General features: G+C 39.7%; 2 protein-coding genes across 2 annotated transcripts in view; one reads left to right on the forward strand and one right to left on the reverse strand.

The window, feature by feature from the left end:
• Positions 1-786, forward strand: part of LOC129733707 (syndetin) — a 17622-nt gene extending 16836 nt beyond the window's left edge. Inside the window, exon 5 of the mRNA XM_055695247.1 lies at positions 204-786. Coding sequence (XP_055551222.1) covers positions 204-549 — 346 coding nt within the window. The 3' untranslated portion in view covers positions 550-786. The remainder of the gene's footprint in view (positions 1-203) is intronic.
• Positions 778-15303, reverse strand: LOC129733721 (doublesex- and mab-3-related transcription factor 2). Its single transcript, XM_055695253.1, has 2 exons — positions 14878-15303; positions 778-1108 (listed from the first exon to the last, which is right to left on the reverse strand). Exons 1-2 carry the CDS (start codon positions 15287-15289, stop codon positions 801-803), a joined length of 720 nt encoding a protein of 239 aa, XP_055551228.1. The 5' UTR covers positions 15290-15303; the 3' UTR covers positions 778-800.
• Between the last annotated feature and the right edge of the window lie 242 nt (positions 15304-15545).

Here is a 15545-nt window from a genome sequence, read left to right on the forward strand (position 1 = left end):
CAACATATTTCAAATAACACCTAAAAACATTGGTTAAATAGTTCTTTTACGAAAACAGAATACAAATATTACTGGCTGTTGAAAAGTAAATAGAATGCTTCACACACGAAAAACAACTCAACAGAACAGATTAATACGTTGTTCTGCAGAACAGCTTAAAACCAATGTCACTGAATAAAGCCTTTTTTCCTATTCATTCCCAGCTTTTCCGGTGCGAAAAAGTGCACCCCGGGTGGCCGCGCGCTGATGCAGCTAGACTTCACCCATTTCATCTCGATCCTGGAGATTATCGCCGGTGGCAAGTACCCGGAGCACCGAGCCTACGTCGAACAGTACATCAAAGCGTACTACCAACCGAAGGATCTGCTGGAACAATGGTTGATGGAGGGACACTCCCGGGGCTACTCCACGAAGCACCTGACCACGCTGGTGCAGTGCGCCTGCAATACCGACAAAAAGCTGCGACAAAGGCTACTGGCACTGGTGGAAGCGGCCGGCAGCGGTGAAAGCAATGGCATTCAACGGGATGATCTGAACAAAGAATCTTAAGTATTATTTAGCTGTTAGTCGTCACTTTCTCTCTCTATCCTTTCTGTGTTATGACTCTAGCGTCAGCTGGGCGTAATTTATTATCTCTTTAGCGGGAATCTAAAAGCAACATAAAAGACATAATCTCTAGTGTAATATTTGTTTTATTTGCAATATATTTTCTGAGTTTATTTTATTTAACAGAACGAAACTATGTACATTAAAAATATAGTAAAGAAGTCAGTGGATAACAAAGCACGAAGCGTTACATTTTATTTCACTCCGATGATTGATTCTATCGAAAATGACAGCTTAGGTTTCCGGTCTGTTACAACAGCCGACGCAGTCCGTGTCTCAGGTGGCGTGAATTCCGCCAGTCGCAGGCTTTGCTGGACGAATTCTAGTGGAGGCAGTACCAGTGGCTTCAGTGGAACGAACGGAGAACTGCTAGTGGCGGCGGTGGTCGGTAGAGCTGGCAGTAGAATCGGCGCACTCATTAGGCCACTGTCGGCGAACGCTCGCCGCTTGCGGATTCGTTCCGTCAGCGGTGACTCGAAGAGGGAAGCGAATTTGCGGCAATCTGGAAGTCAGATGAAAAGAAACATGTTAAGTGATAATTAATACGGTTAATTGGGGAGAAGCTCATCACAGCAAGTGGATGCTGTTTTAGTAACGAAGCGAGAAAAAAAAGAGAGATGTCTTTCAAAGTGAGAAAAGAAACAAACCGCAGCCCGGAGGACAGAATGGGGCGTTTGTTTGAACAAGCATGTCTCAATTACGCGGTTGTTAGTAGATATGGGAATTATGGTTTTTGGTTGAAATTTGTTCGGTTTGGTAATTTGTTATTTTCTATGTGCTTAAGACTGGGTTTATTCTCACTGCATGGTGAACTAACTGCCGCTTGTTTATTTTCGATTTAAAAATAAAGAACATCTCTGACGTCTGTCAGTCAATCGCGGAGCTCCCCAACTAACGCAACCCGCAGTGGTCGATTTGGGACCGTGAGCCGGACCAGGTGGGCTTCGTCAACAGGCAGTGAGTTACACTGCTGCTTCTCGCTTTCCGCAGTATTCAGCAGACGGCCGTGTATAAATGTCCAACCGTCAGTCAAACAACGAAACACAATTATTTGGAAATTATTTTCCACCCAACATGCGTGTTGAACGCGACTATGGAGACATCGCTTTTTTGTCCCTCCAAGTCCTTTCTCCGCCCAGCATGGGATCGGTGCCTGCAGCACACTGGGTGCTTGTTTTAACACACTTTTAACAGTTTTATTGCCGCTAAGTAGTTGTATTTCATTTGGCGATCAAATTTCGGGATCCTCGTTTCCCGTTTGTTGCTTTTTTTAAAAAAAAAAACACTTGCTTCGACTTTGGTGTTTTGGTAGATAACCAGTTGGTGTTGCCTCTGTTTCGGATTTTTTTTCTATTTACTGTACGAGGTTTGAGTGGACAAAGACAGAAATAAAGTATATATTTTGTCAACTAAATTCATTTCGCATGTTTAGCTCATAGTCAATAATCTGAGAACTATGCAAAAATTATGCAGAGCAGACTTCGCGAAAATTGTTATCATGAAGGTACTAAATGCAGGAGTCACGTTCACGATGAAATGTACAGAAATTTATGGTAAAGAGTGTTCCATCTTATTAAAAGTATAGCTTAAGTAAAAAAACAGTGAAAATTAATGGATTTTGGATCTCACTCCGTTTTTTACTTCCGTAGGATATTCATGCAACTACATATTTCGTATTTGCTCAAGGGCTGGAGAAAACATGGTTTTTGAATGTAGCAATTTCGTTATCGATTAATCCCACCAATAATTTCGGTGAAAGCTGTAGTGAAGGATTCGTTCAACATTATAACCATCGACGCTTGAGACCTTCATCATTCGCATTTAGAATAACGCCCAACCAATGTTTACTAATGCTGCATTCAAAGTATCGATACAAAAACAAACTCCGAGAAAGTTGTAAAACTAAAACCGGTGAAAGTCCTACCAGACAGTTTGTCTCCCGTCTGGCCGATCATCCTTTATGGTGGTGATCCTCATGTTTCGTGTAGGGCAGCAAACTACTGCGCATATGGATCAGATCAGGTTTCCCATACTGGACTGACAAGCAGAACCGAAAAAATATATGTATGAACAGCGAGCGAGCAAACGACTTGTGACTTTTCCAGCTTCTGCATAATGATTGCATCTGGCACTCCGGTTGGTACGACACGGCGGCGGCAGTTTTGTTATTGTTTCTCGGTTCGCTGTGTAATATGAAACTATGAAAATTTTCCTTTTCCGCTACAGGATCGCGGCTCAGATTTCAGGACTAAACGCGTCAGGATCGGGAAGATTTTCACGGGACATTCCGGGCCAGACAGTGTGGCGGCAGAAGGTTCTCCCGGTTAACGCATGCAACTAATTGAGATAATTACTGTGAAATAGACTTAGCGGTTCGATTGGTTCCCGCGTGAACGCGTTCGTCCGCTTTGAATGATGGGTTCTGGTCCATAAAACTAGCGGAACGTTCTGTTGATTTTTGTCAGCATGACCTAATTTCGATTTTGAACATTATTGTGATTTTTCCAAATTTGAAGTAAACATCGGATCGGATTGTTCCATCAAGTCGTATGATTAGTGGCTGCTGGGCGCCAATAAAAGTGTAACATTTGATACCCGGACTGCACAATCTTCTCCGGAACGGCAATATGGTAACATTTGTTTCATTCCGCTTTCTTTTTAATTAGCAGCTTGTTTGCCTGTCCGTGTCTTCCGCGCTCGAGCTTTGTTCTGTGTGGGGTTGCTGTTTGGTAAATCAATTGCTGTTTGGTAAATCAATCTGATTATTTTGCTTCTGGGCCAATGTTATGATGATCTATGCTATCAATTCGGACGGGGAGGGGGGGGGGGGGAAATGATATTTCTTTTACTTCACATCACACGTTTATTGATTTGGATCTGCTTGATTTGTTATTAAGTGTGGAATAATGAATTTGTTTGTATTACAATGCCCTTTTGATGTTCGGTCGAACATGGAATGGAGGCATTACCTCACCCGAAACTGAAAACAAAGATTAAGTTATACTGTTGGCCAAAGATTAGATTTGACCGTATTTTAATAAAAGCAAAGTAACCCTATAGAGAATATTAAGTCCGGACTTAAGTATTTACTACAAGGCAATGCTTCACATAGAAAAAAAAACCTACTGGACAATATTGAAAAATGAAATTTAGCTTTCGATACTGAAGATAATGGAGAAAGAGTTTTAAATTCCATAGGATAACAGTCTTGCAATTCATAAAATAATTCGGCAATGCGCTGCGTATTTATTTATTTATTTATTTTGTTAATAGTAGAATAAAATAAAAAAAAAAAATGGAGTGTCATTAGCATGTATATTTAACATTGTAACACGGTAACGACAAACAACAAGAAAAACTCATTTTCTCCAATTACCCCTTAATTGCGCAATGTTGTTTTAAAACAACACTACTAAAAACGTTTTCAAATATACGTATTTTAGTATTTTTTAGAAATAAAATTCATTAGAACAACTCTCTAGACTCTAACGAAGGAAACTTAACAACTGGAAGTACTGTATTTGAATGTTTTGTTTTTATTTTTGGTGTCAAAATCTCGGAAACGAAAAAAACATGTCGAGATTCCCGACTGGTGCTGACTGTCTTTGAAAATAAATTTTAAAATAAGGTTAGTGGTTAGTGAAAATGTTTGAATTATCAGTAATTATACTAACAAAAGGTCAATTTTAAAGTTACTGTTAACAAAAGTAATTGTTTCGACTTTATTCTGCGATAAAGTCTCAGTGTTGTTTAAAAACAACATGGTAATATTTGCACGTTAAAAAGTGAAAAAATTTTTGCCGAACACTTGTAGAATATTTCGCTGAAATTATCAGCTGTTGTTCTCGGCAGTAAAATCTAAGTGAGTTGGATTTCGATGAATAAAATGGCGAAACATTTCGGCATTCATCCGAAGAACGTGAAATCCATCCAGGTTTTATGCGCCATAATGGCGGATCTGGCTTCATTTATGTTGCTAATGTTTGGAAATCCCAAAACTAATGTAATATGATTCGCATATTACGACAACCTATTATAGCGACCGCAATTATGATGATTTACCAGGAAGAGACAAAAAACCAGTAACATCTAACCCTAATCTGGCCCAGAGGGTGATCAACCACATCATCTGGAAACGGTTACGGGATTTGGCGAAACAAGCTGGGTCATCGGTCGGTATGGTACTGCAGATCAAGAAACACAATAACCTGAAAACACATAAGAAGCAGAAAGCGCTAAAACAAACGGTTGAACAAAAAACGCGAGCCAAAACCAGAGCCAATAAATCCCCTCTAAAATAGAACTTGGGGACGGGGTGATAAAATGGACACCCTTAGCTATTTCTCAATTTTCTCCACAATTGAACATTAAATCTATGAGTCGATCGCACACGTTAACTAAGCAACTAATTTTTGTTCATCTATTCTAAGCAACTAATGATTGATGCAAAAATAGGTAGAGATACTCTAATATAGTAAGGTCGCTTTTTACACGGTTTTTTTACGCGGGTTGCTTTCCTCCATTACTCAAAAACGGTACAAGATATCGACCTCATTTCAATCACGTTTTCCGTTTTAGGCCACGAGTGATCATATATCAGTTTTCAAAAAAAATCACAATTTTTGGTGTAAAAACTCAAACTTAAAATATTGCATTTTGGTCTCTAGATTGGCCACTATCATATTCAAACGAAGATTTAACGTTTTAGGATGGTTTTCTTTGTTGTATTTACAACCCAAAATAGTCGTTTTTTACGCGGGCCCATACAAATTTGGAACGCATCCCCCGCGTAAAAAACGACCTTAGTGTATAGTGTATAGTGTTTTCGAAGTTTTCTTAGGCTTTTTCAAAGAGTTTTTTTGGAGGTAAACTAGACACGGAAAAGAGTTTTTTGGGGAAGGATATGAACACTTTGGACGTCAACGTTAATTATCGCTTTACTGGTAGCAAAATGTTGTTCGATTACACGTGACACAGTTATGCGTTCACCTACAGTTGAATTTTCACCGGTTTTCGTAGAATTAATAACCTTATCCGCAAGAAACTGGGAAATGGTTAGCGAACCTATACATTAGAGAAATGACAAGACACTCACCGTTAAGGCACGGATAACGGCAATGCAAAATGATACAACTCGCCCGTTTTGATGTTGACAGTTGCCTTAACGGTGAGTGTCTCGGCGTCTCTCTGGTGTATAGGCTGACTAGAAATGGTGGAAGCTTGTTTTATGGACATGCCGCATTCAACGGCATGCTAAGCTGCTGCCATCTGTTCATCGGTCCAGGTTCAATTTTTCTATGAGGCCGTTACAAATTCCATTCTCATTTTATGTCACCCCCCTAGGGTTACCATTTGGTTGGGGTTAAAAATCAGGACAACTTTTTTCGGTACAAATTTGATATGAGGTGTTTTTTTTTTTGAGGTATCAATAGACAAAACACGTAATTTGAGATTTTTACTTCAAAATACACCACTCGTTTATTCATTTAAAGTATTTCTCGGACGATACAATTTTGCAACTTTGATTCATTATGCATTAGTAGATACCTAAAAAATGCAGCACACGTAAACTATTACATGGTTTTCTGATTTTTATATAGCAGTTGAAAGAGTGCAATTTTCTGAACAAAACGTGACGTTTTCTGAACAAAACGTGAAACCTGATGGCAGCCTTATCTAAACTCTACACGTTTGACAAAAGGCAGGCGCCCAGCAAAAGTTCCATAAACTTTTCACTTTAGTGGGGAACACTCTTCACTCATTTAACATAGAAAGAGTCAGGGGTATGGCATGTTGCCATCCCTCTGACCGTACGTGTGCAAAATGACATTTCAAACAATTTTTTATTCTTCATTTAAGGAAAACGAGGAACATTTTTTAAAAATCACGTTTTTCTCAGAAAGCCGCGTGGCTTTAATGGCCATAATGGCGGACGCTAAAATGCAAAATTAAGTATTAAATCATCCACCCTTTTGACAAATTTGCTCATGTCAATTTGAAGTCCTCGCGTTTTTTATCAAAAGAGAAAAAAATCTGGCAACATTTGTGTTGCCAATTCCTCAGAAATCCCAAAACTGACGTAAGCAGAGAGGTTCGCATGTTACGAACACACATTATAGCGACCGCCATTATGGTGCGAAATAAACTGAATAGCTTTAGGACCCAAAAGTCAGATAGTTGAGGGTTGCAAGATCTAGACAATTGCTCTCGACAAAATTCAACCAAAGACAAAAAAAATCTTTCAAAATGAGTCCGTTTCATTCCGGAGTCAAAATAAAAGTACTGAACAATCTTTAACATTTCTGAACATCCGGCAACATTCAGAAAAATCAGGACAAATGCTCAAATATGAAAAATGAATCAGGACGCTCCAAACGGATCTCAAAATCAGGACATGTCCTGCTAAATCAGGACGGATGGTATCCCTACTCTCCCTAAAAACTGTTGAAATTTCAGAGGGGAAGAAAAAAAATCAAACCGTTTCGTTAATATTATTGGTTTTTCGACAGCGTATATGCTCAACTTAGCAACAAATGAACCCAGAGACATTGATAGTGTTATCAAAAGGCAAGCTGAATGATTAATAATAATAATAATGTATTATTTTTCAACATTCATTTGCACACAAGTTACAAACGTCGTGACTTGCATACATTTATTTTATGAAAGATGTTCCTTTTTTTTCTTCTCGGTGTTATTTATTATTTGCCCTCCCCTTGGCCACAGATAACAGATATCCAAGCTAGAACAAAAAACTCCAGAAATCGTGTGTAAGATTTCAAGATTTTGAAATGCTAACGACACCTTTCTGCAACTATCTCGGCAAGTTGGCAAGTGTGTATGTGACTACGAATTATCTAAGACAGTAATAAATTAATCGTTTCCTGATCTGATAATTTACAAATGTTGACATCATTTTGCATGAAGTTAAATATACACATTGGCATATGAGTAACTTTTGTGAATATTTCCCTAACGTCATTCATGCAAATAATAGCTCTTAGAATTTCGTGGCCCTATTAAGAAATTTAGGTTTGTAAACGGCCATAACCTCTATTAATTTCGCTTCGTTAGTGTGCTCGTAAATGTAGAAGGACCGCCGGCCCCCGCACACAAAACAACTGGTAAAATAACATTCGCTCATCGAAGAGATGCCAACTGTCATTCGTTTGGCGATGCTGTTTTGTTTTATTTCTGTCAACCAGATTTCATTTCTACGGAGCAATAATATTACAAGATCAATGACACAAATAATTCCCCCCCGCACACAACAAATACGTTTAGGGAAAAAGCGTCTTAGTGGCAAGTACTCATTTGCAGAACCGGATTTAGGGGGTGGAGTCCGAGCCTCCACATTTTTGGGGCCCCTACAAATAGAGAAAAAGTTTTTTTCTCTTTCGAAAATGAGATTCAAAAGTTCGATTTACAGCAAGAAAATTTAAACAGGCCAGGGTTCAGGGTTTTTTTCAAGCGCCATTATCACAACTACATCCATAATGGATTTACTTGCAATGACACACATTAACACACCATTTGAATCGAACCAGCGCGAATGGGAGGTAAAGCAGAGAAAGAAAATAACCCACTATTTTTTTTAATGCGTTGCTTTGTTTATTGTTGAATATTTAAGTAATAAGGTTAATAAGGTTTATTGTAAATTATTTAATTAATGAGGTCTCTGCAAAAAAAACTCGTCAGAAAGAGTTCTAACAAATCATGGTAACTTTTCAATAACAAATAAATGTTTTCAACTCGTACGATAAAAAACGGGTTTGTTTTATATTGGGGCCCCCACTTGAAACTGGGCCCCAGGCTCCCACAATCGTTAATCCGGCTCTGCTCGTTTGACACATTTGTTCAAGGATATTTTTGAACAACGCGCCTTGCCAACGTCAGAAGCAAAAGAAGACGATTGGTGCAGTGAAAATTGTCCTATTGTGCTCATTTATAAGCCTGAAGGCAGTATACCGAAAGTACCCTAATACGAGCGAACGCAAAAGGACAATGATGATTGTAAACTCAATACTTGTAACGTCAGGACTCAACTAAAACTGCACGCGTGGGAATCTTCGCTATACTTACCTTACCAAACAGTCCCAAGCCGTGGTATGACCTTCGCTGAACGTAAGAGTACTACAGTCTGCGTAGGGTTCGAAGGCCGTCTTCCACCTGATCGTTCCACCTTGCCTGCTGTGCGCCCTTCCATCTCATACCTGACGGATTGGAACTATCTTTACTGGGCTGTCGTCCGACATCCTTAGGATATGCCCAGCCCACCACAACCTGCCAATCTTAACTGTGTGGACGATATGGCTCCCCAGCTCCTTCTCGCTGGCCTTCTCCACACTCCGTTCTCTATCTGCAGTCTACCGAAGATGGTACGCAACACCTTCCGCTCGAAGAGCGCAAGGGCGCGTTGGTCCTCAACAAGCATAGCCCATGTCTCAGGGCCGTAGAGGACTACTGGTCTGATCAGCGTTTTGTAGATGGTCATCTTTGTGCAGCGGTAAATTATACTCGGAGCGTCCTAGGGAGACCAAAATTTGCACGATTTGCTGCCATAAGGCCAGTGAGCCCAGGTACACGAACTCGTCGATTATCTCGATTTCATTACCACTAACATTAATTCCAGGTGAACTTCATCTTCCCCCGTCGGTTATCCCCGTCGTTTCCCGTCGTTTTCTTAAGAGACCTTCAAGGGCAATATTAAACAGTGGGCACGAGTCGAGCACTTTGGGGAAAATATGGTTGGACATCCATAGGTTATCAGCTGACGGAGTTGCTACAGAGTACACTCGGAAATTTGATAACCGGATTGGTGAACCGGTTAGAGACATGAACGAACAAAAGAGACACCACACGCAATACGTGGTTCGATGCGGAGTGTCAAGAGGCCAATGAGGAAAACCGGGCCCGAGCTCGCACAATGGTGGCAGCAAATCATGTGATATACAGATAAAGGAGAGTTATGCTAGATAACATTTCGAGGTGTTGTTGAACGTTGAAGAGAATAGAGCCGACGACAGAAACAAGAGAAAGTAGAGGAGCATAAACAAACTGCGTCAAGGATGCTTGCAATACGGCGAGTCAATCAGCGGATTGAATTGGATGCACTCCAGGAAACTGGAGTTAGCGCGCCATAAGATGGAGGACATAGTAGAGAATAATCGTAAATCGGGACAGGAGGCGTTGATAAGTGTTGGTGGGTGCACTAGAAACACTTCATAGAAAAGCTTCTACAAGCTGCATTATCACGTAAAATGTCAAATAGCTCGGCGGTATATAGTAGCAGGTGCAAACTGCAACGTTCAACGCTCATATTTAGGTTTGGCGGGCCTGTGTGGTCGAAAGCGTTGGCTACCGTGATAAACTGGAAAGAACCTCCAGGTTCATGTGCCTGAGGCTCGCATCGTGTCAAACGACGCGAATCGTGTCGAACGAGGCAATATCGGCATCATCATCATAGAGAATGTAGAGTGCTTCAACCAACGTGACGCAAGAGGTAAACGTAGTACCAGAAGATCAACTTCGATGGCCAGGTGGCAGCGAGAATGGTCCAACTCTACCGAAGGTAGATGGACACATCGTCTTATTCCGGCGATAGCCGGATGGATCGAATAGCGCCACGGGGAAGTAAACCACCACCTGACCCAGGTCCTGTCAGGCCATGGCTCCTTCAGTATCTGCACAAATTTGGGCATGCGGAGATGTGTCCACAATGCCCGGGAGTGTTCTTATCAGTGGATTTAAAAATGGTGATTTTTCTTAAATTTGTTGACAGGTGAAAAAATCGACAGAAAAAATATTTTTTTGGATTTTCATGATGGTAAGTTCGGACACAATAAAAAAGGTTTGAAAGAAAACAAAACAAGATGGCAACTTGTAAACAAGCTTGCACGGCGGGTCGTAGCTTACAACTCAATCGGCGTGTACGATTGCGGCCTTCCTTTTCACCTGTGATCCACAATGAAAATATTTAAATGTTCGGAAGAGTTTTTCGCATACAATCGTGCACTTCTGTCAAAAAAATCATAAAAAATGTTTTTGCTTAATAGTGCTTCTTTCAACTACTATTTTGCAACAAAAGCATTAACATTTTTTTCCGAACTACTTTTGTAGCATCTTATCTTTGTAACAAATGTAATTTTGTATATACATAGTTCAAGTAGTTTTTTCCTGTACTAAGCACGCAATATTGGTAGAGAAGTAAGAAAGTTAAGAAAACCCGTCTCAGACACTTTAGGAGACCTTCACCCATTCTCGGCGGGTGATGAAAATTTGATTCATGTTTACAATTATACTACAAAATTTGCACGATGACATTAATTCGGTTCGGCTTATTCCGGTTAGAGAACAGATTGATCTTCAATATGCAATCCAGTTTGTGTCGATTGTGCATGTAGTTGATGAGCAATAAGATTTTAAAGTTTATTTTTTGAGGTAAAAATTGATTTCTCTACGCCGGAAGAGGGTTAAGAACGGATAAACTTAGGAGAAACGTTTGCATAAAAAAATTTATTGGAAATGATGCGAGAAGTCTGATTTCAATTAAAATTTTTATGTTAATTTTTTTGTTTGAAGATCTCAGGAATATTGAAATAGTTCTCAAAGAAAAAGTGAGTTATTTTTATTGAATTCTGAGCCACAATATAGTTTTTTTTTTTCAGTAGTAGAAACTCTCTCTATGACGTATTACTGAAAGGATAAGTAAATTTCAAGTTAAATTCAAGTTAAGGAAGAACCCTATTCTTGAAAGTTGGGAAAATCGATTTTTCTGCATTTTTGGAATGCTTATACACTCAGAAATGTTGTGTCAAATGATTTTTTAGATATTTTATCGAGTTCAAAAGTTACAATTAAAAGTGTGTGGCCACTTAGGGAATATAGGCAGAGACATTTTATGTTGCTCTGTTCATGCATTGCACGCACATTTTCTAACCAAATACATACTATAAGTAACGTTTAGTCGGACTCAACATATATTACACCAACATATTTAATTACACATACATACATGTACACACATCCATACACAAATGGTGCAAGAAGCACCAATATAATAACGGAACTAATTGTAGTTTTCGATTGGTCTTACACACGTTCACATACACGTATACATACACACACATGAACACACAAAGTGTGATAAATCGAAGAGGTTAAATCAGAAGTTTTACCAAATTGTGAAAGACAGCACCCCATTGGTTCTCCTGTACTCACATATGTATAAGGGGCCATCCACATACCACGTGGACAGATTTAAAACTATTTGAACCACCCCCCCCCCTCCCCGTGGACAACTGCTCATATAAATTCTGAAAATTTTGTATGGACCGTGGACATTGCACATAATCCGCGTAAAGTAAACCACCAAGAAAGGTTTTAGGAAAAAAAATTCACAGGAGGGTTGTGTGCAAAGCCAGGACCGCAAGGTTGAAGTAGAATACTTTTACAAGAAAGATAACTCGGCTGCTTGCGTGTCAGTCATTTTTTACAGTAAATAAACGAACGTAAATTTTTCGAAAGTTGTGGAATGATATAACTGGAAAAATAGGAGTGACTTAATTATTTCCGGTTATACCATTCTACAACGTTCGAAATTTTTTTTTTTAAATTTTATGTCGTAATACTAATGTACAAAAAATACATCTCATTCATTCCGGCCCCATCAATTTACTTTCTGTTCCTACAGATTTTCTCAGTGTCGTAGCACGGATGTACAAAAAATGATTTCTTGTGGACATTCTGTCGAGCCGTCGATAGAGCTCTCATTAAAGCAACAGAATAACATGTATTGTGTCGTGTTGCGCGGCTTGGAAGAAGAAAATGTTCCTGTCTCCGTGTCGCATGGAAGCCGATTGTTGCGTGTTTGATATTGCCGATGGTAGACATGAGTATAAAGGTCGAAATTCTGCTGTGATGTCAAACTATAACCGTCTTTTTCAAGACGTTACATCCTTGTTTATAGTCGTGGCATCGTGGGCAGAACGTGCCGAACTTTTCTGTTTGAAATCGGATTTGTTTCGTATATACCGCTTGTTAAGCACAGTATCAACAAATCGTAATAAACATCACACTGCTGTGCATTTGCAGCAGCATCAAACCTCAGATGCAGTTTATTAATAACCATTCATTATGCTCTTCCAAATACATTTAGTAGCCTTAAAAAAGGCCGATTGCTGCAATTGCAATTTTCATTCAATTATTGCATAAATGCTTCATGGTAAGATATACCCGCTGCAACTGCTACGCTATCCGTAACCATGCCACAGTTGTGACCGCTATATGCTGCCATTGGTATCCGCGCAGCATCAGCTGGCCCAGCTGCTATCGATGCTGGGATTCGTCACAACTAGTGCGCTACCCATTGCTATGCCACAGTTGTGGCCGCTATCTGCTATCGCTGGTATCCACGCACTGCTACTACTGCTGCTAAAGGATGACTACTGTTGTCACTGTCTAGAACTATTATGAGCGGCTTCGGTTGAAACAGGCTCTTATATAGGCCAAATAACATATTTTGAATTGCAAGGTATATGATTCTGTCGACCGTGCTTGGGAAGCAAGCATATAACGACCAATCAGAGGTCTAATTTTTCGTTTTGACAAGGCTTGACTATTTTCAATAGTAATCACAATTATCTTCATTTGGGAAGAATCTTAGAAGATTTTCCAATCTATTGCTGCAATAACGAAGGAAACCCATCGAATACTAACCGATTTATTAGCATTTGAAATTGGACATATATTTAACTTTTTTCGGTTTTAGATTTTCATTTCACATCCCTATGTAGCCGAACTTCCTGAGAGAAGTATTCTACTTCAAAATCCGAGACGCTCTATGACCAGTTTTTAAAATTGTCCTTTTTGAAGGTCATTTCGGATCTTTCGGAGGGCGGAAAATTATTTTTGACAAAGTCTTTTACTCAATAAACACTATGACGTTTTTGGTGCTTAACCCGCGTCAATTCAAATATCCGCGTTACTTCAAAAGTCTGCGTAAAAATCTCGTTAAAAAATCCGCGTAAAAAAACCTGACTGTATTTTAACTATTCATTGTGGGTTAGCCGATCGTTACCACACCCAGAGTGGTTGAATTGATTATGTCGATGACAGTTAGAAATCTGTAAAGTTAGTTCAGTGATTTTTTTAAGTGCAACAGTTAACCGTATACATTTTATAAGCTTTTGAAAATACGTTTTATGAACTTAGGAAAAAAAATAGTTTGTTGAGCATAATTCTTACTACTGCTTTGAATACTGATAGTTAAAAGCGCATTACCAGTGGAAAATTTTGCAAATCACCGAAGCGAAAGACCTAAAATATCACATCGCTAAAAAAAACAATCAAAAATCATAGATTGGGTTAACAAAGTCCAAGTTTGAAACGCTGTGGATTTCGTGAAAGGACTACCGATTAAAAATTTATAAATATGAAAATAAGCAAAAACTAGGAAACCGCACAACCCGGAGATGAGGAGGAAGCTTAAATAATAATTATAAACTCAAACAAATTTAAAACTGCTCGACAACCAGATAAATTAAGATAAAAGACTGCCGAAATCTACACTCTTTTTTTCTGAATCAGTACAAAATCTGACAAATTTAGCAGAAATGAGCTTTGAATTTAAAAACTTTTCTGACGCTTGAAGTCTGCGTTATATTAACAAAATTGTCCATTTTATGCTCTCATTTCTAAACTTAACTGCTAATCATTCAAAAAACGCCAGGCGCAAAGAAAGCTGTTGTAATTTAAAATCAGTGATGGCATGAACTCGTGCAAGGTTGAGCTTAGTAACACTTTTCCAAATTTGAAACCAACTTGAATCTGCTTCCTCTCGATAGTTTGAGTTTTTTTGCACCGCACACTCTGATCGATTTAGTTTAAATGCGTGCAATGCATGCAGTGCACGATGTATCCAACGATGCAGGCGATGATGTGACGCGATGAGTTTTGTTTTAGATCGAACTTATGCTTTCAAAGGACAATGCAACAAACTGTTGCAGCAGACGCGGCGCGAATTTCATCGCAATTCGATTTTTATTCAATTGTTGTTATGCAGGATTCAAACTCAAATCTAACTCAAGTGTAATGCACTGTTAGTAGGGTTCACGTGCAAACCGAAAATAAATGTGCAAGCAAGTTTTAAAACTCACTTGGATACGAGTGCAAAGTCACACTGCCTACTCTGTTTAAAATAGTCATAAAGTGACAAATTTAGGTTCATGCAAAGCTTATACTAGTTCCGTTTGACACTGACTTAACACTCACCGTAAAGCATATTCCGGTTGGCCATCTTCGATTTCTGAACCCCCTTCAACTGCTGGCTGTAGATTTGTTTCTGAATGATCAATTCCTCCATGTTAAAAACTCTCCCCGCTCCAGGAGGCTCCCCTGTGGCGCAGCCAATAGCACCTCCCTGGAACGCACCCGCCGACGACGAGGACTGCTGTTGCCTCCTGAGGGCAACCTGAGCGGCCATAATCCTTTGCCGCTGAACCACCAGCTGGCAGCTCTGACAGCAACACTCTCGCCACCGGCACAGTTTTTTGTGTCCACGAAGACACGAAATCACACCGTGATTCCGACAGCGGGCACACTTTGGTGTCCTTAGGTGCTGCCGAACCGATAACGATGAGGACGATCCCGACGAAGGACTCGGATCACTGTCACTGCTGACCATCAGTTCTAGATGATCGTTCATGTTTCTCGAACGCGCGGCGTTAAAAGATTGAAGTCACTCGCGAATGGTAGTATCACAAGGCTAAGAAGCACGTCCTATCGGTTGCAAGATGAGATTCGGATTATCGCTATTGATGCTAAATAGTGTTACATTTTACTGTCATCTTCTCCCATGGATGTGGAAGAGAAGCAAGTAAACGTGGGAGAGAAAAAGATCAAAAGCGTGCTGTCAGTTCAGGTTTCCACAGTAGCGTATG

This window comes from Wyeomyia smithii, chromosome 1 (genome assembly GCF_029784165.1).
Source record: "Wyeomyia smithii strain HCP4-BCI-WySm-NY-G18 chromosome 1, ASM2978416v1, whole genome shotgun sequence".
Taxonomy (NCBI): Eukaryota; Metazoa; Arthropoda; class Insecta; order Diptera; family Culicidae; genus Wyeomyia; species Wyeomyia smithii.